The sequence below is a fragment of the Ascaphus truei genome, chromosome 20 (assembly GCF_040206685.1).
Source record: "Ascaphus truei isolate aAscTru1 chromosome 20, aAscTru1.hap1, whole genome shotgun sequence".
Classification (NCBI taxonomy): domain Eukaryota; kingdom Metazoa; phylum Chordata; class Amphibia; order Anura; family Ascaphidae; genus Ascaphus; species Ascaphus truei.
The window spans coordinates 27563176-27588636 of NC_134502.1; the positions used below are offsets into that span (position 1 = coordinate 27563176).

The following is a 25461-nucleotide window of genomic DNA, read 5'->3' on the forward strand; positions in this document are numbered from 1 at the left end:
GCTCTAACGTAAGCGCGCTGGAAGCAAGCGTGGCCCGGCTTCCACTGCCGGCGCGCGCCGGGGCTCTAACATAAGCACGCTGGAAGCAAGCGTGGCCCGGCTTCCACTGCCGGCGCGCGCCGGGGCTCTAACGTAAGCACGCTGGAAGCAAGCGTGGCCCGGCTTCCACTGCCTGCGCGCGGCAGGGCTCTAACGTAAGCGCGCTGGAAGCAAGCGTGGCCCGGCTTCCACTGCCTGCGCGCGGCAGGGCTCTAACGTAAGCGCGCTGGAAGCAAGCGTGGCCCGGCTTCCACTGCCGGCGCGCGCCGGGGCTCTAATCGAAGGGCGGGGGGGGGAGGGGTGTCGAAGGGTGGGGGGGGAGGGGCGTGGAAGGGCGGGGGGGAGGGGCGTGGAAGGGCGGGGGGGAGGGGCGTGGAAGGGCGGGGGGAGGGGCGTCGAAGGGTGGGGGGGGCGTCGAAGGGGGGGGGAGGGGCGTCGAAGGGCTGGGGGGGAGGGGCGTCGAAGGGCTGGGGGGGAGGGGCGTCAAAGGGCGGGGGGGAGTGGTGTCGAAGGGCGGGGGGGGGCAAAGGGCAGGGAGGGGCAGGGGGGCAAAGGGCAGGGAGGGGCGGGGGGGCAAAGGGCAGGGGGAGGGAGGGCAGGGGGCAAAGGGCAGGGGGAGGGAGGGCAGGGGGCAAAGTTCAGGGGAGGGAGGGCAGGGGGCAAAGGGCAGGGGGAGGGGGGGCAAAGGGCATGTGGGTAGGGGGGCAGGGGGCAAAGGGCAGGGGGGGCAGGGGGCAAAGGGCTGGGGGGGCAGGGGGCAAAGAGCTGGGGGGGGGGGCAGGGGGCAAAGGGCTGGGGGGGAGGGCAGGGGGCAAAGGCCAGGAGGAGGGAGGGCAGGGGGCAAAGGGCAGGGGGCAAAGGGCAGGGGGAGGGAGGGCAGGGGGCAGGGGGAGGGAGGGCATGGGGCAAAGGGCAGGGGGCAAAGGGCAGGTGGGCAGGGGGGCAAAGGGCAGGGGGAAAAGGGCTGGGGGGGCAGGGGGCAAAGGGCTGGGGGGGCAGGGGGCAAAGGGCTGGGAGGACAGGGGGCAAAGGCCAGGGGGAGGGAGGGCAGGGGGCAAAGGGCAGGGGGAGGGAGGGCAGTGGGCAATGGGCAGGGGAAGGGAGGGCAGGGGGCAAGGAGCAGGGGGGTAGGGAGGGGGGCAAAGGGCAGGGGGAGACAGGGAAGCGTTAAATAACCCATTCCCCTGCGTGTACTCACCTTGCACACGGCCGCCCTCCTCCTCCACCTCGGGCTCCTCCGCGGCGAGGCTGAGACGCTTCGGTGAGGAGGTGCTGGGCCTCTCGCGGGGAGAGGCGGAGACAGTCGGAGGAGAGGCGGAGACAGCCGGAGGAGGGGCGGAGACAGCCGGAGGAGAGGCCGTGGGGACGGGGAGCGGCCTGTGTGAGGGGAGAGCCGTGTGCTCTGTGTGTGTGTGGGGGGGGAGCTAGGGGGGGGAGAGCGCCAGGTGAGGGGAGAGCCGCGTGCTCTGTGTGTGTGTATGGGTGGGGGGGGTGAGCTAGGGAGGTGAGGGAGAGCGCCGGGTGAGGGGAGAGCCGCAGAGAGCGTGCTCTGTGTATGTGTGTGTGGGGGGGGGGTGAGCGGGTGAGGGAGAGCGCTGGGTGAGGGAGTGGCCTATGGGTGGTAAGAGCCGTGGGGAGCGCTCTCGGGAATGGTCAGTTGGGGGAGCGGTCTATGTGAGGGGAGAGCCGCAGAGAGCGAGGGGGGTGGTGTGTGTGTGTGTGTGTGTGTGTTTTGGCCCGTCACTCCGCCTCAGGCCAATGAGAGGTGTGCGGGGGCGGGCGGCCCAAGGGACCAATGAGATTTCCCCTAGGGACACAGGCCATGCAGACAAACATACAGTGCTTTCACAAATATATAGTAGATGTATGTATGTATTGGGTAGGTGTTTATATGTATTGGGTAGGTGGGTTTTTTTTGTATGTATTTGGGGGGGTGGGGGAGGTTGTATATATTTGCGGTGGTGGGGATTTTTTTTGTATGTATTTGGTGGTGGGATGTTTTTTGCATTGGGGGTGAGAGGTTTTTTTTTGGGGGGTGGGGGGAGGTGCCCGGTCACAACTGTAGTCCAGGGCCCTAGGAAATCGGTCTGCGGCCCTGATTAGAGGGGGTTATAGGGAATGGTTGTATGCAGCCACAGCAGAAGTTATAGGGAGCGATCATCTGGGCTAATAGGAGGAGTTATAGGGAGGGTTTTTTATAAAGCATTGGGAATAGTTATAGGGAGTGCTGATATGGGGTAATAGGGAGGGGTTATATGAAGAAATAGTTTGAAGAGGCGGTTTTATGGGGGTGTCACATATGGCACACCTGTGAGTACGTGACCTACATTCGGGACAAGGGTTAATACACAGCTCGCAAGCGCTCCCACTTTTCACTTCTGCAAAGTTCCTCAATTGACAATATCTCCAGTAAATCCATCTCAATTTACCACCTGTCACGAACAGCACAAAAGTGGGCACTTAATTTAGATATGCAATCAGGGTTAATACACATGGCTACTCTAGCCAACTCACCTTTCTCTTCCGCAAGGAACTTTCAATTAGTTCATATTAAACCCTTACTCAATTGCAATCATATCTATACGCTGCCATCACCCAAAAATAAATGCACAATGATTGAAAATGTAATCTGCCGGGATCTTAGGTCCCTGTTTATTATAGAAAAACTATGCACTTAACACACAAAAATCTGTTGTAGCAAAATGTGTCCGAAAATGTAACAACTCTCCAGAGCGTGCAACAGTGCATTTACAGCCCAAAGCATCCCTTATTAAATGTTTTAATATATATAAACATACAGTGCTTTTATTAAAGAAAAAGGATTGCAAGAACATACAATTACAATAAATGCAGGTCAGTTTCTTCAAATAACAGGATTAACACATAAAATAGAAATCCCTATACAGTTCATTACCAAAAGTTTTCTCCCAGAGAGGTCACTGGCACAAAAGTGAGACTTCACGTGTTTGGTCCAAAACACACCTCTGTTAAAATCTGATTTTCATAAACCCATGCTACGGTTTATCTATTACTTTTCCCCAATTGAAACAATATAAGTCCACCCCTGTCGTAAGTCAGCGGAGAGATTGACAGTTTTAAGACAGAGTAAAACAATACTGCTACAAACGACGTTAAGATTTTCCCTCTGTATATAACCGCACTCATAACTTCCCACCTCTAATACTGAGGCATATATGAGTCCCATTAATAGATTCGGGCACTCATGACGGACGCAACAAGACTAATCACAACTGTATTAATCCTACATTTGAGTGACACATGGACACCTGCCTTTGGCACCTCTCACACATGCAGTGTATGGTCTCGTTACATGCCACTCTGTGACAAGATTACAGATATGTATCTCTTAGTATGCGCAGTAGATGACATCACATGATATTCTCATTTTTAATAAAGTCCTTCAACGAAAGCATAACCTGTGTGTCACCTCTCTCTGGAGTGTACCAGTAATTATTCACGGATGTGAGGCTTTTTTGAAGCTGACAGAATAGTACCTGGTTAGCGTCTATGACCTTCTAAACTATTCATGACAGGCCCCCCAATTAAGTTCTCTTTGAAGACCTGCACAGACCCATGACAAGTCTTGACCTGTCATAAACCCAATACAGTGAATTTGTTAACCCGAACCAGAAAATGGGACAGTGAAGAGAAAGGAAGATTTTCTTTCTCATGGTACAAAGTCTCCAAAATGCCCTAATATTAATCCAACAATAACCCTGAATAAACCATGGCCAACCCCAACTTCAATCCCATTCCTAATGATGACCCTAAATACTAACACAAAACCTATATCATTTAACTGTAGTAAAATCCCTATCCCATCCAACTCCAGTTTATGGGATCCATAGGGGATTTTCCTGGTGTATGACCTCTCCCACCTCTCTCTCCAGACACCTCAGATCTTTCGACTCCACCATGTCCATCCTGGATGTTTCCATGATGACCGGTTTCTCCCCGGACATCGATGAGCTGAACAAGGTGAGTGCTGGACGCAAGGTACATCTATCTCAGAGGCCATAGCTGTACCCACAGCGAGGGGAGGGGGTGTCCGATTATAGGAGCGGGGAGAAGGAGCTGCTCAGTGAGTAATGACGCTGACTATCACTGAGTTTGAAGCAGGGGAACATGGTTCAATTCCCAGTGTTGGCTCCTTGTGACCTTGGGCAAGTCACCTTATCAGGCAACAAAAAAACATAGATTGTAAGCTCCACTGGGCAGGGACCTGTGCCTGCAAAAAGTCTCTGTAAAGCGCTACGTTAAACAAGCAGCGCTATACAAGAACATGCTATTATTATTATTAGGAGCAACAATGCCTTCTGAAAAATCAACATACTATTAAATTAAATTCCTTCTCACTAAGAGACTTGGGAATTAAAAGAATAAAAAGCAGAAAAATTAGGAAATACTTTACAGAAGAAACAAAACTAATGTGAAATCAGCACTTTCCCGTCTCCTCTCCGTCCTGCGTCTATCTGTCCATGACACATCAAACTACGTTGAAGTTGAGTTAATATCATACTCGGTAAAATAAAATAAATAAATACAGACGTCATTACCGCCATTGCAAGTTGTTATTCATCAACATTGTGGTAATAATTTGCTGCATGTAATTTTCGGCCCAAAGTGGCGAAGCGGGAATTAACACCCCCGTTAATGCGTTAATAACTGCATAGCGATAACGTTTCTATCGCAGGTTTCTGTAATATCTATTAATGCAGAAACTTCTGTTGGAAATAACCGTTTGATGCTGGTGGTTACCAAGGTACACCACAGGTACCAAAGGGGTTAATACTTTACACACAAAAAATACCACTACCTAATCCCGCTTTTGTAGTTAGTAAAGCAGGTGCAATATTTGACTACTAACTAAGGTAACCAAAGAGTTAACCTCTCCCGCCACTCCCATGGAGGCCTAACTCCCCTCACGTATTAAAAAAAAACCCAACATAGCATTAAAAATACATTTAAAATACACTTAAACCATAAAACCGTTGATTGTCATTGTGGCTTCCTAGGACCTCTCAATGAGGGCTTAAATAGCCACGTTGGCAATTAATGGTAAGCTAGAATACAAACAGTTATAAAGGTTTAGTGGCTAAACTGTTACAGTACTGAAGGTGTTAACCCCCTCCAACCACCCAACCTGGAGGCACAAACACCCATCCTGGGACAACTACCTTCACTTCCCCAACCCCCAAGGACTTGTCAATAGTTCCTTTATTGAGATGTTACTGCAGCTTGATGTATCCGGGCCATTGTTCGTAATGTTCGTCTTATTACTCGTAGCTAACAAATGGGGTGGACAGATACATCTCCAAGTTTGAGATGAACAAGGAAGCGACTGATAAGGGCACCCTCATTATCTACCTAAACAAGGTGAGGGGCACCTGACAGCCTGAAAATACCTCTTCCTCTCTATACCATCCTCTACTTTCTTCTTCCTCCCTATAACTCCCTCTTCTTACCTCTACCATCTATACCATCCTTTACTTACCTCTACGCTTTATACCATCCTGTACTGACCTCTACCCCCTATACCCACCTCTCCTTACCTCTACACCTATATCTCCCTATACTTACCTCTACCCCTATACCATTCTCTACTTACTTGTACCCCCTATACCAGGGGCGCGCAAATTTTTCCCTGTGCGCACCCCTTCCCCCCCTCCCACGTGACCCCTGCGGCGTCATTTGATGCCGGGTTACCAGGACAACGCGTCGCTGGAAGGTAAGTGTATTATAGAGGCCTCACGCGGTCCCCCGGCATTTAATTTAAATGCCTAAGGGGGGGGGAGCGCTGGAACCCTATAACTGCCGCGCCCCCAGAAAATCACGTGTCCCCCAGTTTGCGCACTTCTGTCCTACACCATCCTCTACTTACCTCTACCCCTATACCTCACTCTACTTACCTCTACCCCTATACCTCACTCTACTTACCTCTACCCCTATACCTCACTCTACTTACCTCTACCCCTATACCTCACTCTACTTACCTCTACCCATATACCTCACTCTACTTACCTCTACCCATATACCTCACTGTACTTACCTCTACCCATATACCTCACTGTACTTACCTCTACCCATATACCTCACTGTACCTACCTCTACCTTCCTCTACCTCACTTTACTTACCTCTTCCCCTATACTTACCTCTTCCCCTATACTTACCTCTTCCCCTATACTTACCTCTACCTCCTGTACCTCCTCCTTCCATGCTCTCATTCTTCTCCTTTTTTTGTTCTCTCACTCTCTATCCACTCCTCTTTGTCTCTGTGTCTCTCTCTATCTTTATCTCCCTCTCTCTTTCTCCCTCTCCTCTCTCTCCCCCCTGTCTTTCTCCCCTTTTATACATACTTCTCCCCTCCTCCGCTATCTCCCCCCTCAGATCTCTCACAAGGAGGATGAGTGCCTGAAGGTTATGGCTCACCAGTTCTTTGAAGTGGGTCTCATTCAGCCTGCGTCTGTCACTGTGTATGACTATTACTCTCCAGGTAAGTGACATGCAGAGACCTGCTGAGCATGCCATCCCACTAACCCCGCAGAGCATCCCATCCCACTGACCCCGCAGAGCATCCCATGCCACTGACACTACAGAGTATCCCATCGCACTGACCCTGCAGAGCATTCCATCCCACTAACCCTGCAGAGCATCCCATCTCCCTGATCCTGCAGAGCATCCCATCTCCCTAACACTGCAGAGCATCCCATCTCCCTGACCCTGCATAGCATCCCATCTCCCTGACCCTGCAGAGCATCCCATCTCCCTGACCCTGCAGTGCATCCCATCTCCCTGACCCTGCAGAGTATCGCATCTCCCTGACCCTGCAGAGCATCCCATCTCCCTGACCCTGCAGAGCATCCCATCTCCCTGACCCTGCAGAGCATCCCATCTCCCTGACCCTGCAGAGCATCCCATCTCCCTGACCCTGCAGAGCATCCCATCTCCCTGACGCCGCAGAGCATCTCATCTCCCTGACCCTGCAGAGCATCCCATCTCATGAACCCTGCACAGCATCCCATCTCCCTGACCCTGCAGAGCATCCCATCCCATGTACACTGCAGAGCATCTCCCTGACCACACAGAGCATTGCTGCATTCTATTGTTCTTTCTGAGTCTCATTTAACTCTTTGTTTCCCCCTGACAGAAAGCCGCTGCACGAAATTCTACCACATGGAGGAGGGAAGCAATCTGCTGGGCAAGATCTGTCAGGCGGAGGTGTGCCGCTGTGCAGAGGGTGAGACAGGGGGGAAGGTGTGCAGAGGGTGAGACGGGGGGGGGGGGGTGCCGCTGTGATGAGGGTGAGACAGGGGGAGGTGTGCAGCGGGTGAGACGGGGAGATGTGCGGCTGTGCAGAGGGTGAGTGTGAAGAAAATGGGCATAACCAGCGCATTAATAAAGGCAGTGTGCTCAGCTGGTTACCCCTATTTCGTATTGGGGATGAAGGGGTTATTTTTTCATGCACTGTACATGTCTTATTTCTCCCTGTGTCCCTTGTTGTCCCCAATTGGCAGTATTGTATGAGCTTGCAGTATAGTACACCCCAAGCACACACATATGAAAAATATAAGTGTGAGCTAAGGGGAACATGTATTTTCAATAAAGTGTATTTTTGCTACAGGTTTTAAACAGGGACAAGCAGGATGAGGTTTTTTTTCTCCTGTCATTAAAATGCACACAAGACCCAAATGTTTTGACACCTATGAGCTGGGTCACTTGCCTATGCAAGCTTCAAAGGTAACATGCTGGGCCCACGCCTGTAAGTCTCTCTGGAAGTTGCATATCAAAAGACCCAGAGTCAGGTGGGTGTGAAATGGCCAGATGGATGCTAAATAGAAATCCTGTTGACCATTTGTGCTAGCTAACATCCTGAGTTCCCTCTTCCAGCCAGAGAGGGGCCAGGTAAAGAGGGGAGTGCACCTATGCTAAGTAGCCAAGGTGGCGTGTCGCACATGCTCTGTGTGAACAGGAAATCCCTAGCGTGCCCACTCTCCAAACTGTGGGCAAGTAAGGGATTGGGGAATGAGAAAATTCCCACGAGGGGGATTGGATGGGTATGTTGGAGATAAACTTTCAAACCCTATATACATGCCAACCAGGCTATCCGCATTGTCTTTCGTTTTTCATTCTACCATGTGAGCGGATTTCCAACATACTTCTAATAGCGGAGAAGAGCAGCAGCACATTCCTGGAACGCAAAGAGTCTTATTACATCGGAATCAAGGACAAAACTCTGCGTTAGGACACTGTGATTGCTGGGGGTTATCTGATTAACCCCAACGGACCAGAAAAGACTTTGCACATTCACAGAAGGATTGGGCTGGCAATTTATGCCCTGGCAAAAGGACTACATTTTAAAAGACAATCTTCTGGTGCTTTGCACCTTTCTGGACATTATCCCCTGTTTCTTTACCTGTAAGTGTAATTATTAAGTGTATTCTGCAGTTGTCGTGTGTTTGCCTATCAAGGGAAAAAATCTCAGTTTATTTTGCTCAACTTGTTCTGCTCAATTGGGATCCACAAAATATAAATTTGTTAATAAGTGTGTCCATCGTGACAAGCATTTGAAACTGGTGGCAGCGTGTGGGATACTGATTGAGCCTGTATTGCAGTTTCCTGCGGATCTCTGTAATATTGTGAGGACCTTGTAGATTGCAAGCTCCTCAGACAAGTGGCAACCTACACACACTACCAAAGAAGCACGAGATAATTCACTGGTCTCTGGACCCATACCCCGGTGGCACCAAGAGTCTGCACTCAGGGAGGTTCCGTTCCTGGGACAGAGAGCAAGTCATGGAGAGATGTGCGGGATATGACTTAACGACAGACGGTCATTCCAAGAGTCAGCAGGAGGAGGATTTAGAAGATTATGAGGCCAGAGCGGCCCAATTAGCTGCACTTGCAGCGGATGGTACTCAGCCCGGAGTGCAGGAGGTCCCTCCAACTTTGGAGCTGCAAGGACAGGGGGAGGGTGATGCCGACCACCCAGTCGTGGGTGGCTTGGTGCCAGGTGGTGCGGAGGGGTTCGCGGCTGACGGACTGCCGGCCACTGGACTCGGCGCACTGCTCGCCACCTGGGGATAGGGGATCAGCTACGAGCAGAGGTTAAAGCTCCTCACGATCGCAGTGGGAAAAGGTTCCCCATCCCACATTGTAAACGGGGAACAAGAGCTTTTCCGGCCAGATCACCACAGTTTTAGCAAGTTATTTGATGGCACGGATGACCTGGACGCATTCCTAAATGATTTTGAGAATCAGTGTGGCCGGTTCCGAATACCAAAGAGGGACTGGGTGGTCAAACTATGACCACTATTATCCGGCAAAGCCAAAAGAACCTTGCAGGAGCTTCCCAGTGTGGATGCTGATGACTATGGGCATGTGAAGCGCAAGCTGCTGGTCCAGTATGCCCTGACACCTGAGGGGTATAGGAGCAAGTTCCGGATGGGTTTGTGCACCCCGGGGAAACCTTTGCGGACTATGCCAACAGAATGGTCAGGAATGGAACCCAGTGGGTCACAGGGTATGGGGCTACCAAATACCATACCTTACTGGACCTGGTGTTCCAGGAGCAGCTGATGCAGTGGTTTCCCCCCACTGTGCGGGCTTGGATCTTTGACTGCAAGCCTAAGACCTGGGAGGACGCTGCCCGGATGGCCGACGAGTATGTGGCTAGCAAAATTGCTTTGGATGAGCCAGCAGTTCCCCAAGGAGGGGCCCGAGCAGCCTAGGGAACTAAAACTACCCCTCAATGGTCAACTGCAGCAGCAAGCAAAGCACCAAAGGCTGCAGAATTCAAACATGAAAGGCGGTGTTTTACCTGCAACCAGGTCGGGCACCTTAGACCCGATTGTCCAGACTGGGACCGGTCCACAGGACCCCATCAGGGGCACCGCTCCCAAGCAGCAAAACCAGTTGCCCGTGTGCGACTGGCACCATCGGAAGGGACCAGAGCAGCCGTGACGCCAGCCGACAGAGGGATGACGACGGAGGCACCAACCCTTGCCAACTCAGGACCTACAGTGGAGAGCGGAGGGCATCAGGTTGCACCAATCGGGTTGCAACGCAACGATGCCAGGCAGAAGCATCTGCGGAGGGTGACCATCGGAGACCGGCAAGCCGACGGGTTGCTGGACTGCGGTGCCACCGTGACTCTTGTGCGCCCTGATATGGTGCGGCCAGAGGATTTGCTCCCGGGCACCGGGATGCAAGTGACAATGCCAGATGGAGGACCGCAGTCACTCCAAGTTGCCCGGGTCTTTTTGGACTGGGGGGCGGATCCTGGCATGAGGGATGAGGGAGGTGGGGGTATTGCCCGGGTTGGATGCTGAGGTGCTCCTTGGCAATGATCTGGGGCACGTTACCTGTGTTTTTACTGCGGAGCTGACACCTGCTGCACCGGTTGCAGCGATTTCTAGGAGCCAGGCAGCAAAGATCACAGCAGCAGCCCCTGCCCCTGCATTTGGGACCTACAGCTCCAGCAGTCTCTGAGGAGACCAGACAGGTAAGCTTCTGACATTGACTTAATGTACCCTGTCCCTGTTCCCTGTCCCCCTGAATCAGGTATGACCGGGGGGTGGCCAGAATTAGGCACTAAGTTTAAGGAAGCGGTGCAATCTGATCCCACCTTAGAGAGCATGAGACTTCGGGCGTCCGAGTCTAAGCCAAGTGAGGGGTCTGATTATTACTTATGGCACCGCAGGCTTTTGTATAGAGAGCAGGGGGGTACAGGGGTAGATAAGGTTTGGACTGGCAAGCGACAGTTAGTGGTACCCACGGGGTATAGGCAACAGTTATTACGAGTTGCCCACTCCATCCCGCTTGCGGGGCATCAGGGGGTCACACGCACGAGAGCCCGGCTCTTGCAGCGTTACTACTGGCCGGGGGCATCCAGTGAGGTGGCAGATTTCTGCCGCTCCTGTGACACCTGCCATTGAGTATGTAAGGCGGGTGATCGTGTGAAGGCAACCCTGAGACCGTTACCGGTGATAGGGGAACACTTTGAGCGGGTAGCAATTGACCTTGTGGGGCCCCTTATAATTCCTAGCTGGACAGGGAAGCGCTACATTCTCACGGTGGTGGATTTTGCCACCCGGTACCCTGACTGTAGCGCTGGCTACTATAAACGCTAAAGCAGTGGCTAAGGCTTTGCTCACCATTTTAACTAGGGTAGGTTTCCCTAGCGATGTCCTAATCGATCAAGGGTCGCAATTCATGAGTGAATTAGGCACTCAGCTTAGGGAAGCGGTGCAATCTGATCCCACCTTGGAGAGCATGAGACTTCGGGTTTCCAAGTCTAAGCCAAGTGAGGGGTCTGATTACTACTTGTGGCACCGCAAGCTTTTGTATAGAGAGCAGGGAGCTACAGGGTTAGATAAGGTTTGGACTGGCAAGCGACAGTTAGTGGTACCCACAGGGTATAGGCAACAGTTATTGCGGGTTGTCCACTCCATCCCGCTTGCGGGGCATCAGGGGGTCACACGCACGGGAGCCCGGCTCTTGCAGCGTTACTACTGGCCGGGGGCATCCAGCGCTACATTCTCACGGTGGTGGATTTTTGCCACCCGGTACCCTGAGGCTGTAGCGCTGGCTACTATAAACGCTAAGGCAGTGACTAAGGCTTTGCTCACCATTTTCACTAGGGTAGGTTTCCCTAGCGATGTCCTAACCGATCAAGGGTCGCAATTCATGAGTGAATTGCTACAGTGTCTCTGGGATGCGTGCGGGGTGAAGCACCAGCGCACGACCCCTTATCACCCCCAAACCAACGGACTATGTGAGAGGTTCAATGGTACCCTGAAGCAGATGCTTAGGACATTTATAGAGGCAGAGGGGAAAGACTGGGAGATTCACCTGCAGCACTTGCTGTTTGCCTACCGAGAGGTACCGCAAGAATCTACAGGCTTTTCTCCCTTTGAGCTGCTATATGGTCGCAAGGTACGTGGACCTCTGGACCTCTTCCGTGAGGGATGGGAAGGGGAAGCTACCAATACTGATGCTTCTGTGCTTCAATATGTGGTAGATCTTAGAGACAGGTTAGAGATGCTCATGGGGTTGGCACACTTCAACCTTAAGGCTGCTCAGACCAAGCAGAAGCAATGGTATGACCGGAATGCCCGTAGCAGAGAATTCATCCCAGGACAGCAGGTGCTTGTTCTGAAACCCACTCGGGAGAACAAATTAATGGCTGCCTGGTCGGGACCGTATCCGGTACTGCGAAAGATGGACGAGTGCAACTATGTTGTACAGGTAGATGCTGAGACAGGGAGAACTAAAGTCTATCACATCAATATGCTCAAGGAGTATGTAGCATCGAGTGTGGCATCGGTGCTGGCCATTTGCAGCCCACCGATGGGGGAACAGGCGAGCAATGCTCTGCCAGATCTCCTAGGGGAGGCTAGGCAGGAGGGTACCATAGAGCAGGTTGAGATAGGGTATCAGCTGAGTGTCAGGCAGAGGGCAGAAGCCAGGGCTATGCTACAGAAGTATAGGACTGTTCACAGACAAGCCAGGGAGGACACACATCACTGGGCACCCAGTGCTTACAGGGGATCTGAGACCTCTGCATAAGCACGCTTATAGAGTGTCAGCAGAGGTGAAGGGCAGTATATAGAGGGAAGTGGAGGGGATGCTGGCCCAAGGGGTAATTGTACCATCCCAGAGCCGTTGGGCTTGTCCGGTAGTCCTAGTGCCTAAGAAGGATGGAACCACCCGGTTCTGTGTGGACTACCGGCAGCTCAACGCAGGGACGGTTTCAGATGCCTACTCCATTCCCCGCATGGCTGAGTTGCTGGATGAACTTGCGGGGGCAAGGTATCTGACCACCATGCATCTCAGTAAAGGGTACAGGCAGATCCCCTTGACCCAGGAGGCTAGGGAGAAGTCGGCTTTCATCACCCCAAGTGGCCTCTATGAGTTCTTAGGGATGCCATTTGGGATGAAGAATACACCGGCTACCTTCCAACGCCTGGTCAATTGTTTGCTAGAGGGTATGCAAGGGTTTGCAAGGGCTTATCTGGATGATATTGCTGGGTTCAGTAACTCCTGGGAATCACACTTAATTCATGTAGCTGGGTGCTAGCCAGTATTAGGGAGGCAGGTCTCACCTTGAAACCCACCAAGTGCTTAGTAGGGATGGCTGAAGTCTTATACCTAGGGCATAGGGTGGGTGGAGGGCAATTCAAGCCAGAACCAGCTAAGGTAGAGGCAGTAGTGCAGTGGCCCACTTCCAAAACCAAGAAGCAGGTCATGGCTTTCCTAGGCACCGTAGGCTACTATAGGAAGTTTGTTCCCCAGTATATTGCCAAACCCCTGACTGACTTGTCCCAGAAGCGACTGTCTGTACTGGTAGTCTGGTCTCCTACCTGTGAAGCTGCATTTCAGGCTTTGAAGACTGCATTGGCCAGTGAACCCATTCTGGCTGCTCCAGATTATTCCATGAAGTTTCTGGTGCAGACTGATGCCTCAGACTTTGGCATTGGGGCTGTGCTCAGCCAGGTGGGGGAGGAGGGCAGTGAACATCTAGTTGTTTACCTGAGCCGCAAGCTGCTGCCCAGAGAAGTGGCCTATGCCACTATTGAGAAGGAGTGTCTGGCCATAATATGTGCTCTCAAGAAGTTACAGCCTTATCTTTATGGCAGACACTTCACTGTTATCACGTACCATAACCCCCTAAGTTGGTTGCAGAGGGTGTCGGGAGAGAATGCCAAGCTCTTGCGATGGAGCCTTGCCTTCCAGGAATTCGATTTCACCATTCAGCACAGGAAAGGCAGTGAGCATGGGAATGCTGATGGCCTCTCCCGGCAGGACAATCCCCAAGACTTAATGACTTCAAAAACCCTCAGGTCAGCCCAACCACCAGAGGAGGTGGCCAGGGCAAACCTTGGGCTTTGAGTGGGGGAGGTGTGAAGAAAATGGGCGTAATCAGCACATTAATAAAGGCAGTGTGCTCAGCTGGTTACCCCTATTTCGTATTGGGGATGAAGGGGTTAATTTTTCATGCACTGTACATGTCTTATTTCTCCCTCTGTCCCTTGTTGTCCCCATTTGGCAGGATTGTATGAGCTTGCTGTATAGTACACCCCAAGCGCACACATATGAAAAATATAAGTGTGAGATAAGGGGAACATGTATTTTCAATAAAGTGTATTTTTGCTACAGGTTTTAAATAGGGACAAGCAGGATGAGGTTTTTTTTTCTCCTGTGATTAAAATGCACACAAGACCCAAATGTTTTGACACCTATGAGCTGGGTCACTTGCCTATGCAAGCTTCAAAGGTAACATGCTGGGCCCACGCCTGTAAGTCTCTCTGGAAGTTGCATATCAAAAGACCCAGAGTCAGGTGGGTGTGAAATGGCCATATGGATGCTAAATAGGAAATCCTATTGACCATTTGTGCTCGCTCACATCCTGAGTTTCCCCTTCCAGCTTGAGAGGGGCCAGGTAAAGAGGGGAGTGCACCTATGCTAAGTAGCCAAGGTGGCGTGTCGCACATGCTCTGTGAACAGGAAATCCATAGAGTGCCCACTCTCCAAACTGTGGGCAAGTAAGGGATTGGGAAATGAGAAAATTCCCACGATGGGGATTGGATGGGTATGTTGGAGACAGGCTTTCAAACCCTATATACATGCCACCCAGGCTATCCGCATTGTCTTTCGTTTTTCATTCTACCATGTGAGCGGATTTCCAACATACTTCTAATAGCGGATAAGAGCAGCAGCACATTCCTGGAACGCAAAGAGTCTTATTACATCGGAACCAATGACAAAATTCTGCGTTAGGACACTGTGATTGCTGGGGGTTATCTGATTAACCCCAATGGACCAGAAAAGACTTTGCACATTCACAGAAGGATTGGGGCTGGCAATTTATGCCCTGGCAAAAGGACTACATTTTAAAAGACAATCTTCTGGTGCTTTCCACCTTTCTGGACATTATCCCATGTTCCTATATCAGCAAGTGTAATTATTAAGTGTATTCTGCTGTTGTCGTGTGTTTGCCTATCAAGGGAAAAAATCTCAGTTTATTTTGCTCAACTTGTTCTGCTCAATTGGGATCCACAAAATATAAATTTGTTAATAAGTGCGTCCATCGTGACAAGCGAGACAGGGGGGGAGGTGTGTGGCTGTGCTGTGCAGAGGGTTAGACAGGGGGGAAGTGTGCCGCTGTGCAGCGGATGAGACGGGGGTGGGGGGGAGTGCCGCTGTGCACAGGGTGAAACTGGGGGATATGTGCTGCTGTGCTGAGGGTGAGACAGGGGGAGGTGTGCTGCTATGCAGCGGTTGAGACGGAGGTGTGCCGCTGTGCAGGGAGTGAGACGGGAAGTGTGCCGCTGTGCAGAGGGTGAGATGGGGGGTGTGTGCTGCTGGTTAAGATCTGCCAGGTGGTGGTGTGCTGCATTGCAGAGGGTGAGACGGGGAGGTGTGCCGCTGTGCAGAGGGTGAGATGGGGGGTGTGTGCTGCTGGTTAAGATCTGCCAGGTGGTGGTGTGCTGCATTGCAGAGGGTGAGACGGGGGGGGAGGTGTGCTGCTGTACAGAGGGTGAGACGGGGAGGTGTGCCGCTGTGCAGAGGGTGAGACGGGGAGGTGTGCCGCTGTGCAGAGGGTGAGACGGGGAGGTGTGCCGCTGTGCAGAGGGTGAGACACGGGGGAGGTGTGCGGCTGTGCAGAGGGTGAGACAGGGGGAAGTGTGCGCTGTGCAGAGGGTGAGACAGGTGGTTGTGTGCCGCTGTGCAGAGGGTGGGACAGGGCAAGGTTTGCCACTTTACAGAGGGTGAGACGGGGAGGTGGGCCGCTGTGCAGAGAGTGAGACGGGGGAGATGCCGCTGTGCAGAGGGTGAGATGGGGGATATGTGCTGCTGTGCTGAGGGTTAGACAGGGGGAGGTGTGCTGCTATGCAGCGGGTGAGACGGGGAGGTGTGCCGCTGTGCAGAGGGTGAGACGGGAAGTCTGCCGCTGTGCAGAGGGTGAGACATGGGGAGGTGTGCCTCTGTGGGTGAGACAGGGGCGGGAGGTGTGCTGCGGTGCAGAGGGTGAGACGGGGGCGGGAGGTGTGCTGCTGTGCAGAGGGTGAGACGGGGAGGTGTGCCGCTGTGCAGAGGGTGAGATGGGGGAGGTGTGCTGCTGGTTAAGATCTGCCAGGTGGTGGTGTGCTGCATTGCAGAGGGTGAGACGGGGGGGGGGGGGGGAGGTGTGCTGCTGTACAGAGGGTGAGACGGGGAGGTGTGCCGCTGTGCAGAGGGTGAGACGGGGAGGTGTGCCGCTGTGCAGAGGGTGAGACGGGGAGGTGTGCCGCTGTGCAGAGGGTGAGACACGGGGGAGGTGTGCGGCTGTGCAGAGGGTGAGACAGGGGGAAGTGTGCGCTGTGCAGAGGGTGAGACAGGTGGTTGTGTGCTGCTGTGCAGAGGGTGGGACAGGGCAAGGTTTGCCGCTTTACAGAGGGTGAGACGGGGAGGTGGGCCGCTGTGCAGAGAGTGAGACGGGGGAGATGCCGCTGTGCAGAGGGTGAGATGGGGGGATATGTGCTGCTGTGCTGAGGGTTAGACAGGGGGAGGTGTGCTGCTATGCAGCGGGTGAGACGGGGAGATGTGCCGCTGTGCAGAGGGTGAGGCGGGGAGGTGTGCCGCTGTGCAGGGAGTGAGACCGGAGTGCCGCTGTGCAGAGGGTGAGACATGGGGAGGTGTGTTGCTGTGCTGAGGGTGAGACAGGGGCGGGAGGTGTGCTGCTGTGCAGAGGGTGAGACGGGGAGGTGTGCCGCTGTGCAGAGGGTGAGACGTGGGGAGGTGTGCCACTGTGCAGAGGGTGAGACGGGGGGAGGGAGGTGTGCGGCTGTGCAGAGGGTGAGACAGGGGGAATTGTGCGCTGTGCAGAGGGTGAGACAGGTGGTTGTGTGCTGCTGTGCAGAGGGTGGGACAGGGCAAGGTTTGCCGCTTTACAGAGGGTGAGACGGGGAGGTGGGCCGCTGTGCAGAGAGTGAGACGGGGGAGATGCCGCTGTGCAGAGGGTGAGATGGGGGGATATGTGCTGCTGTGCTGAGGGTTAGACAGGGGGAGGTGTGCTGCTATGCAGCGGGTGAGACGGGGAGATGTGCCGCTGTGCAGAGGGTGAGGCGGGGAGGTGTGCCGCTGTGCAGGGAGTGAGACCGGAGTGCCGCTGTGCAGAGGGTGAGACATGGGGAGGTGTGTTGCTGTGCTGAGGGTGAGACAGGGGCGGGAGGTGTGCTGCTGTGCAGAGGGTGAGACGGGGAGGTGTGCCGCTGTGCAGAGGGTGAGACGTGGGGAGGTGTGCCACTGTGCAGAGGGTGAGACGGGGGGAGGGAGGTGTGCTGCTGTGCAGAGGGTGAGACGGGGAGGTGTGTTGCTGTGCAGAGAGTGAGACGGGGGCGGGAGGTGTGCTGCTGTGCAGAGGGTGAGACGGGGGCGGGAGGTGTGCTGCTGTGCAGAGGGTGAGACAGGGAGGTGTGCCGCTGTGCAGAGGATGAGACGGGGGGAGGTGTGGTGCTGGTTAAGATCTGCCAGGTGGATTGTGTTGCTGTGCAGAGGGTGAGACAGGGGAGGGGTGCCGCTGTGCAGAGGGTGAGACAGGGAGGTGTGCCGCTGTGCAGAGGGTGAGACATGGGGGAGGTGTGTGCTGTGCAGAGGGTGAGACAGGGCGATGTTTGTCGCTGTGCAGAGGGTGAGACAGGGAGGTGGGAAGCTGTGCATAGGGTGAGACACGGGGAGGTGTGCCGCGGTGCAGAGGGTGAGACGGGGGGAGGTGTTCCGCTGGGCAAGATCTGCCAGGTGGAGGTGTGCTGCTCTGCGGAGGGTGAGATAGAGGGAGGTGTGCAGCTGTGCGGAGGGTGAGATGGGGGGTGCTGCTGTGCAGAGGTTGAGACAGGGGGGGTGTGCTGCTGTGCAGAAGGTGAGACGGGGTGTGACGATGTGCACAAGTTAGACGTTGGGGGTGCCGCTGTGCGGAGGGTGAGACAGCGCAGGGGTGTGTGTCATGCTGGTCAGAGGGTGAGACAGAGAATGGGGAAAGGAGGACTGAAGGGAGGCACAGTCCATAGGATGAGTCAAAGTCCAGGACCTCCTGTGCATGACCCCGGACCCCTCATCCTCCCTGTGTTACAGAGAACTGTTTCATAAATACAAAAATAGACATGAACCTGGCACATGTGTAAATACAGTGAAATGATGTCCAAATATACAGACTATCGTTCCCAATCTTGAGTGGTCATCTGGTGATAGATGGTATCAAAGTCACAGTTCACAGAGCAAAGAGTGGACAGTCCTCCTCACGATATATTCAACCTGCAGATGTATGACATGAAGCAGAGAAACTGGACATTGCACACTATATCTAGTTGCCAAATGTGCCCTTATGATCAAAGCTCAATGAGATGCCTACTTACTAGAAGTAGATAGGATGCATGCAGGGGAGAGAATCTGTACTTGGAGCCTTCTGAGTCCCGGTCGCCTCTGGTGTAACACGAACCCCTCGTGGTATCCTCTGCTTCTGTGGACGTCAGGCAGGTCTCCCTTTCAGGAACGTAGTTTCCTGGATCAGCTTCAGGGGTCCTTCAGCCTCTTATTTCCTCCAGTGGGGACAAAAGAGGGCAAAGGATTGCGCAGAAATAAAAAACTTTAATGACGCCTCCTAAAACAAATAAAATACTCACAAAAGACGGTGAGTGTAAAAACAAAGAAGTGCCAGACCCAGCACAACCCAAACGCCGCACTCAGTCTTTGAATGTCCTCCTCGGTGCCGCGTGTACCTCGCGGGATTCCGGCGCGGTTTGGATGACGTCACCGTCTCCTCTTCAATGACTAGCAGCTTGAGTGTGTGGGGCAGTACCTCTTAGGCTCCTCCCTATGCGTTTCGTGACGGGGAACGTCACTTCGTCAGGGGATTGTGGCACATTTGGCAACTAGATATACTGCGCAATGTCCTGTTTCTCTGCTTCATGTCATACATCTGCAGGTTGAATATATCGTGAGGAGGACTGTCCACTCATTGCTCTGTGAACTGTGACTTTGATACCATCTATCACCAGATGACCACTCAAGATTGGGAACAATAGTCTGTATATTTGGACTTTAATATCATTTCACATCATTTCACTGTATTTACACATGCGCCAGGTCCATGTCTATTTTTGTATTTATATTCTTGTTTTGAGGTTTATTTTGGGATATTCCTTAGTAGATTACCAGGCTGCTTTAGTTGTGCACTGCACTAATTAATTCACATATGCACTGCATAGTTTTAATTTAGGTATAGCGCTTGTCACAGTATATTTTGTATTTTTAGAGAACTGTTTCATGCAGCAGCCTATTGGCGTCGTCATCACTGCAAAATTGCGATTGGAAATGGCGTGTCTGTCGGGGGTGGACTACGGTGAGGAACATGATTACAGAAGCACGGCAGGAATTATAGTTGCTAATCCCAGTGCCGGAGTCTAATATGCCACTAACCCCACCCAACCGCAGACTACACAGCTCATTCATATCTAACCCCACCCAACCGCAGACTACACAGCTCATTCATATCTAACCCCACCCAACCGCAGACTACACAGCTCATTCATATCTAACCCCACCCAACCGCAAACTACACAGCCCATTCATATCTAACCCCACCCAACCGCAGACTACACAGCCCATTCATATCTAACCCCACCCAACCGCAGACTACACAGCCCATTCATATCTAACCCCACCCAACCGCAGACTACACAGCTCATTCATATCTAACCCCACCCAACCACTGCCTACACAGCTCATTCATATCTAACCCCACCCAACCACTGACTACACAGCTCATTCATATCTAACCCCACCCAACCGCAGACTACACAGCTCATTCATATCTAACCCCACCCAACCGCAGACTACACAGCCCATTCATATCTAACCCCACCCAACCGCAGACTACACAGCTCATTCATATCTAACCCCACCCAACCGCAGACTACACAGCCCCTTCATATCAAACCCCACCCAACCGCAGACTGCACAGCCCATTCATATCTAACCCCACCCAACCGCAGACTACACAGCTCATTCATATCTAACCCCACCCAACCTCAGACTACACAGCTCATTCATATCTAACCCAAACCAACCACTGACTACACAGCCCATTCATATCTAACCCCACCCAACCTCAGACTACACAGCTCATTCATATCTAACCCCACCCGACCACTGACTACACAGCCCATTCATATCTAACCCCACCCAACCGCAGACTACACAGCCCATTCATATCTAACCCCACCCAACTGCAGACTACACAGCCCATTCATATCTAACACCACCCAACCGCTGACTACACAGCCCATTCATATCTAACCCCACCCAACCTCAGACTACACAGCCCATTCATATCTAACCCCACCCAACCTCAGACTACACAGCCCATTCATATCTAACCCCACCCAACTGCAGACTACACAGCCCATTCATATCTAACCCCACCCAACCGCGGACTACACAGCTCATTCATATCTAACCCCACCCAACCACTGACTACACAGCTCATTCATATCTAACCCCACCCAACCACTGACTACACAGCCCATTCATATCTAACCCCACCCAACCACAGACTACATGGCCCATTCATATCTAACCGCACCCAACCGCAGACTACACAGCCCATTCATATCTAACCCCACCCAACTGCAGACTACACAGCTCATTCATATCTAACCCCACCCAACCGCAGACTACACAGCCCATTCATATCTAACCCCACCCAACTGCAGACTACACAGCTCATTCATATCTAACCCCACCCAACTGCAGACTACACAGCCCATTCATATCTAACCCCACCCAACCGCATACTACACAGCTCATTCATATCTAACCCCACCCAACCTCAAACTACACAGCTCATTCATATCTAACCCCACCCAACCACTGACTACACAGCCCATTCATATCTAACCCCACCCAACTGCAGACTACACAGCCCATTCATATCTAAACCCACCCAACCGCAGACTACACAGCTCATTCATATCTAACCCCACCCAACCGCAGACTACACAGCCCATTCATATCTATTCCCACCCAACCTCAGACTACACAGCCCATTCATATCTAACCCCACCCAACCGCAGACTACACAGCCCATTCATATCTAACCCCACCCAACCTCAGACTACACAGCTCATTCATGTCTAACCCCACCCAACCACTGACTACACAGCCCATTCATATCTATCCCCACCCAACCGCGGACTACACAGCCCATTCATATCTAACCCCACTCAACCACCGACTACACAGCCCATTCATATCTAACCCCACTCAACCACCGACTACACAGCCCATTCATATCTATCCCCACCCAACCTCAGACTACACAGCCCATTCATATCTAACCCCACCCAACCGCAGGCTAGACATCCCATTCATATCTAACCCCACCCAACCGCAGGCTACACAGCCCATTCATATCTAACCCCACCCAACCACGGACTACACAGCCCAGTCATATCTAACCCCACCCAACCACGGACTACACAGCCCATTCATATCTAACCCCACCCAACCGCAGACTACACAGCCCATTCATATCTAACCCCACCCAACCGCAGGCTACACAGCCCATTCATATCTAACCCCACCCAACCACTGACTACACAGCCCATTCATATCTAACCCCACCCAACCGCAGACTACACAGCCCATTCATATCTAACCCCACCCAACTGCAGACAACACAACTCATTCATATCTAACCCCTCCCAACCGCAGACTACACAGCCCATTCATATCTAACCCCACCCAACCGCAGACTACACAGCCCATTCATATCTAACCCTGCACAGCGTATTAGCCTAATGATTGAGTGATTGATCGATTGGGTAGGGTATTAATCGATTGCTTGGAATATTGATTGGTTGATGAATGAATTAATTTCTTCTCTCTGCAGTGTATTCCTGTATTTATTAATCGATTGATGCTTTGCCCCAGCAGTGTATTAGGGTATTGATTAATTGCTTCTCTCCGCAGTGTACAAGGCGACGCTCACTGGCATGCAGACGTCAGAAAGCTTTGATAACTACGTGATGACGATTCAGCAGGTCATTAAGGAAGGTAATAAGAGACAATGGGTAGAGTCTTTATATAGAGTACTTCATATGGATAATGTATAATCAGGACAGAGGGAGAGGGGACATCATTGAGGGGTGGAGGGCAGTCACATTCAAAGGAGCGAAGAGTTAGGTCACATTCAGGGGATGATCAACCAAAAGCAGGAAATAATTGGTTTTATTCACTCTCTCCCTCTCCTTCCTTACCTCCCTCTTCTCTTATTTACTCTTTCTTTCTTCTCCCCATTTTCTTCCTGACATTTCTCTTTCATCTTCCCCCTCCCCCCCTTCCACCCCCTTAGATACGGACGTGGCCCCTCTGGGCAATAAACGTAACTTCATCAGTCATATAAAGTGTCATAAATCCTTAAAATTGAAGATTGGTCGTGATTATCTGATCTGGGGTGTGACCAGTGACCTGTGGAACCAGCCATCTGGGTAAGTAAAACTGCTAATGAGCTTTTAATTAGGATGAGCTAACAAGCTGTGGACTATGCCATCTTTGGGAGTGAACCAGCTAATGGGATACTTATTAACACAAGCAAACGAGCTGTGGAATTATCTACTATAGCAATTTAGTCCCGTTAAATGAGATATTGATCAGAGGTTGGTATGAAGGTGTGTGGACAGTCATGCGTGTTAGGCACGATGCACGTGGGATGCAACAATCTTTAGGGTTCCTCATGGTTTGGAATTTGGTGGTGGTTATGATTATAATTGTTGTCACAATCGGTTTGTAGCGGGGTTTAGGTTTTGGTTGCAGCGGAATGGGACATTTGGCCATTTTTCCGTGACCAAATTGCTACTGACGCTTCGCTGCCAGGATTACTCACTGCAGGTCACCTTCACCGTCGGTCACTTCACTGCCATCCACCATTTTTAAATGTCCTGGGATTTCCCCAGCCGTAGGGTACCTCTGTCCTCACATCTCTCCAGCTGCAGGTCACCTCTTTCTTCGGTTCTGGTAGTGTTTGGATTAGGGTTGCAGTTAGTGTTTGGATTAGGGTTGCAGTTGGTGTTTGGGTTAGGGTTGCAGTTAGTGTTTGGGTTAGGGTTGCAGTTGGTGCTTGGGTTAGGGTTGCAGTTAGTGTTTGGGTTAGGGTTTCAGTTGGTGCTTGGGTTAGGGTTGCAGTTAGTGTTTGGGTTAGGGTTGCAGTTAGTGCTTGGGTAAGGGTTGCAGTTAGTGTTTGGGTTAGGGTTGCAGTTAGTGCTTGGGTTAGGGTTGTAGTTAGTGTTTGGGTTAGGGTTGCAGTTAGTGTTTGGGTTAGGGTTTCATTTAGGGTTAGGGTTGCAGTTGGTGTTTGGATTAGGGTTGCAGTTGGTGTTTGGGTTAGGGTTGCAGTTAGTGCTTAGGTTAGGATTGCAGTTATGGTTGCTGAGAGTGTTTGAGTTGTAGTTGGTGTTTGGGTTAGGGTTGTAGTTAGTGTTTGGGTTAGGGTTGTAGTAAGTGTTTGGGTTAGGGTTGCAGTTGGTGTTTGGGTTAGGGTAGTAGTTAGTTTTTGGACTAGTGTTTGGGTTAGGGTTGCAGTTAGTGTTTGGATTAGGGTTGCGGTTAGGGTTAGGGTTGTAGTTACTGTTTGGGTTAGGGTACCAGTTGGTGTTTGGGTTAGGGTTGCAGTTGGTGTTTAGGTTAGGGTTACAGTTAGGGTTAGGGTTGCAGTTAGGGTTGTAGTTAGGGTTAGGGTTGCAGTTAGGGTTAGGGTTGTAGTTAGTGTTGTAGTTAGGGTTAGGGTTGCAGTTAGGGTTAGGGTTGTAGTTAGTGTTGGGGTTAGGGTTGTAGTTAGTGTTTGGGTTAGGGTTGCAGTTAGTGTTTGGGCTAGGGTTGCAGTTAGTGTTTGGGTTAGGGTTGCAGTTGGTGTTTGGGCTAGGGTTGCAGTTGGTGTTTGGGTTAGGGTTGCAGTTGGTGTTTGGATTAGGGTTGCAGTTGGTGTTTAGATTAGGGTTGCAGTTGGTGTTTAGATTAGGGTTGCAGTTGGTGTTTGTGTTAGGATTGCAGTTAGTGCTTAGGTTAGGATTGCAGTTATGGTTGCTGAGAGTGTTTGAGTTGTAGTTAGTTTTTGGATTAGTGTTTGGGTTAGTGTTTAGGTTAGGGTTGCAGTTGTCTATATTGGGATTATAGTTAGTATCTGAGTTATGGTTGAAATTATAATTATGGTTGTAATTAAAAGTTTGGGTAATTGTTTCAGTTAGGGTTATAGTTGTAGTTAGTTACAGGTTTGTGGTGTTAATTGATGTTAGGGTTATATTGCATTTAGTGTTTTAGTCCTAATTTATTTGTGTGTAAGGGTTGTAGTTACAGTAGGGTTTGGGTTATTGATGCAGTTATTGTTTAGGTTATGATTGCAGTATATGTTAGAGTTGAGTTAGGATTATGGTTGCAGCTAGTGTTTGGGTTATAGTGGTGGTTATAGCTGTGATTATGGTTGTATCGGTGGGTTTTGCCCTGGTTATGGGTGTTTATCCGACTGCCTCTCTCTGCAGCTTCGCCTACATCATCGGGAAAGAGACGTGGATCGAGTGGTGGCCGAACGAGGGGGAATGTCAGGATCCTGAGCACAGAAATATTTGTGATGATTTCTTTGAGTTTTCAGACAACCTGGATCAGGTTGGCTGCCCCACCTAAAAAACCCTAATCCTGACACTCCTCAATATCAGCCTAATCATGACCTTCAATATCATTCCCACCTCCCCACCTAAAGAACCCTTATTCTGGCCCTACCTTCAGGTCATCTGAACTCCACCTCCCCTGATCCATATACAGAACTCCCACCAGATGAGTCTAATCTGATCCTAATTCTAAACCTCCTATACCACCCCACCCCTCATCTCCCCAAATACGGATCTCTATATATAACCCACTCCTCACCTCCCTAACCCTTGTCAAACATGCAGCCTCTCACGTCTCACCCTATGGATGTTTTGTCGTGTTTTGTACGCCATTAAAGCATTAATTTTCATCTCTGCCTGCATTCATTATGGATTCAAAGTTCATAACTCCGGGTTCCCAAAGTCGGTGCCCATCTTGGCGCCAAACACTTGGGGATTTCGGTAAACAAGCGAGCTACGAAGTCCTCTTTTGCAAGTCATTTTCCTACAAACAAATGCTTTCCAGTGCACAGAGAGAATAACGCCCACAGACTCTTGCTAGAAAAGCTTCTTCTCGATATAATACTCAGGAATCAGGTTTGCAGTTCAAAATCAGCAGTCTTTATTTTCTTCAATCAGCTTTCAGCAGGGATACAGTATACTATATACGTCAGCTCAGTTTAACGTATCTGAACACAGCATAATCACTACCTTCAAAGTGATTCT

The 25461-nt window shown here is 51.4% G+C and overlaps 1 protein-coding gene across 4 annotated transcripts in view; it reads left to right on the forward strand.

Moving 5' to 3' along the window:
- The window catches only part of LOC142470828 (complement C3-like), a 108714-nt gene extending 83608 nt beyond the window's left edge, over nt 1–25106 (forward strand). For all 4 annotated transcript variants that reach the window (XM_075577599.1, XM_075577596.1, XM_075577597.1 and 1 more), the window contains exons 5-12: nt 3951–4038; nt 5347–5436; nt 6449–6554; nt 7209–7298; nt 19353–19439; nt 22070–22153; nt 22452–22587; nt 24631–25106. In XM_075577599.1, the coding sequence (XP_075433714.1) occupies nt 3951–4038; nt 5347–5436; nt 6449–6554; nt 7209–7298; nt 19353–19439; nt 22070–22153; nt 22452–22587; nt 24631–24772 (823 nt within the window). In that variant the 3' untranslated portion in view covers nt 24773–25106. The remainder of the gene's footprint in view (nt 1–3950; nt 4039–5346; nt 5437–6448; nt 6555–7208; nt 7299–19352; nt 19440–22069; nt 22154–22451; nt 22588–24630) is intronic.
- Nucleotides 25107–25461: the final 355 nt, after the last annotated feature.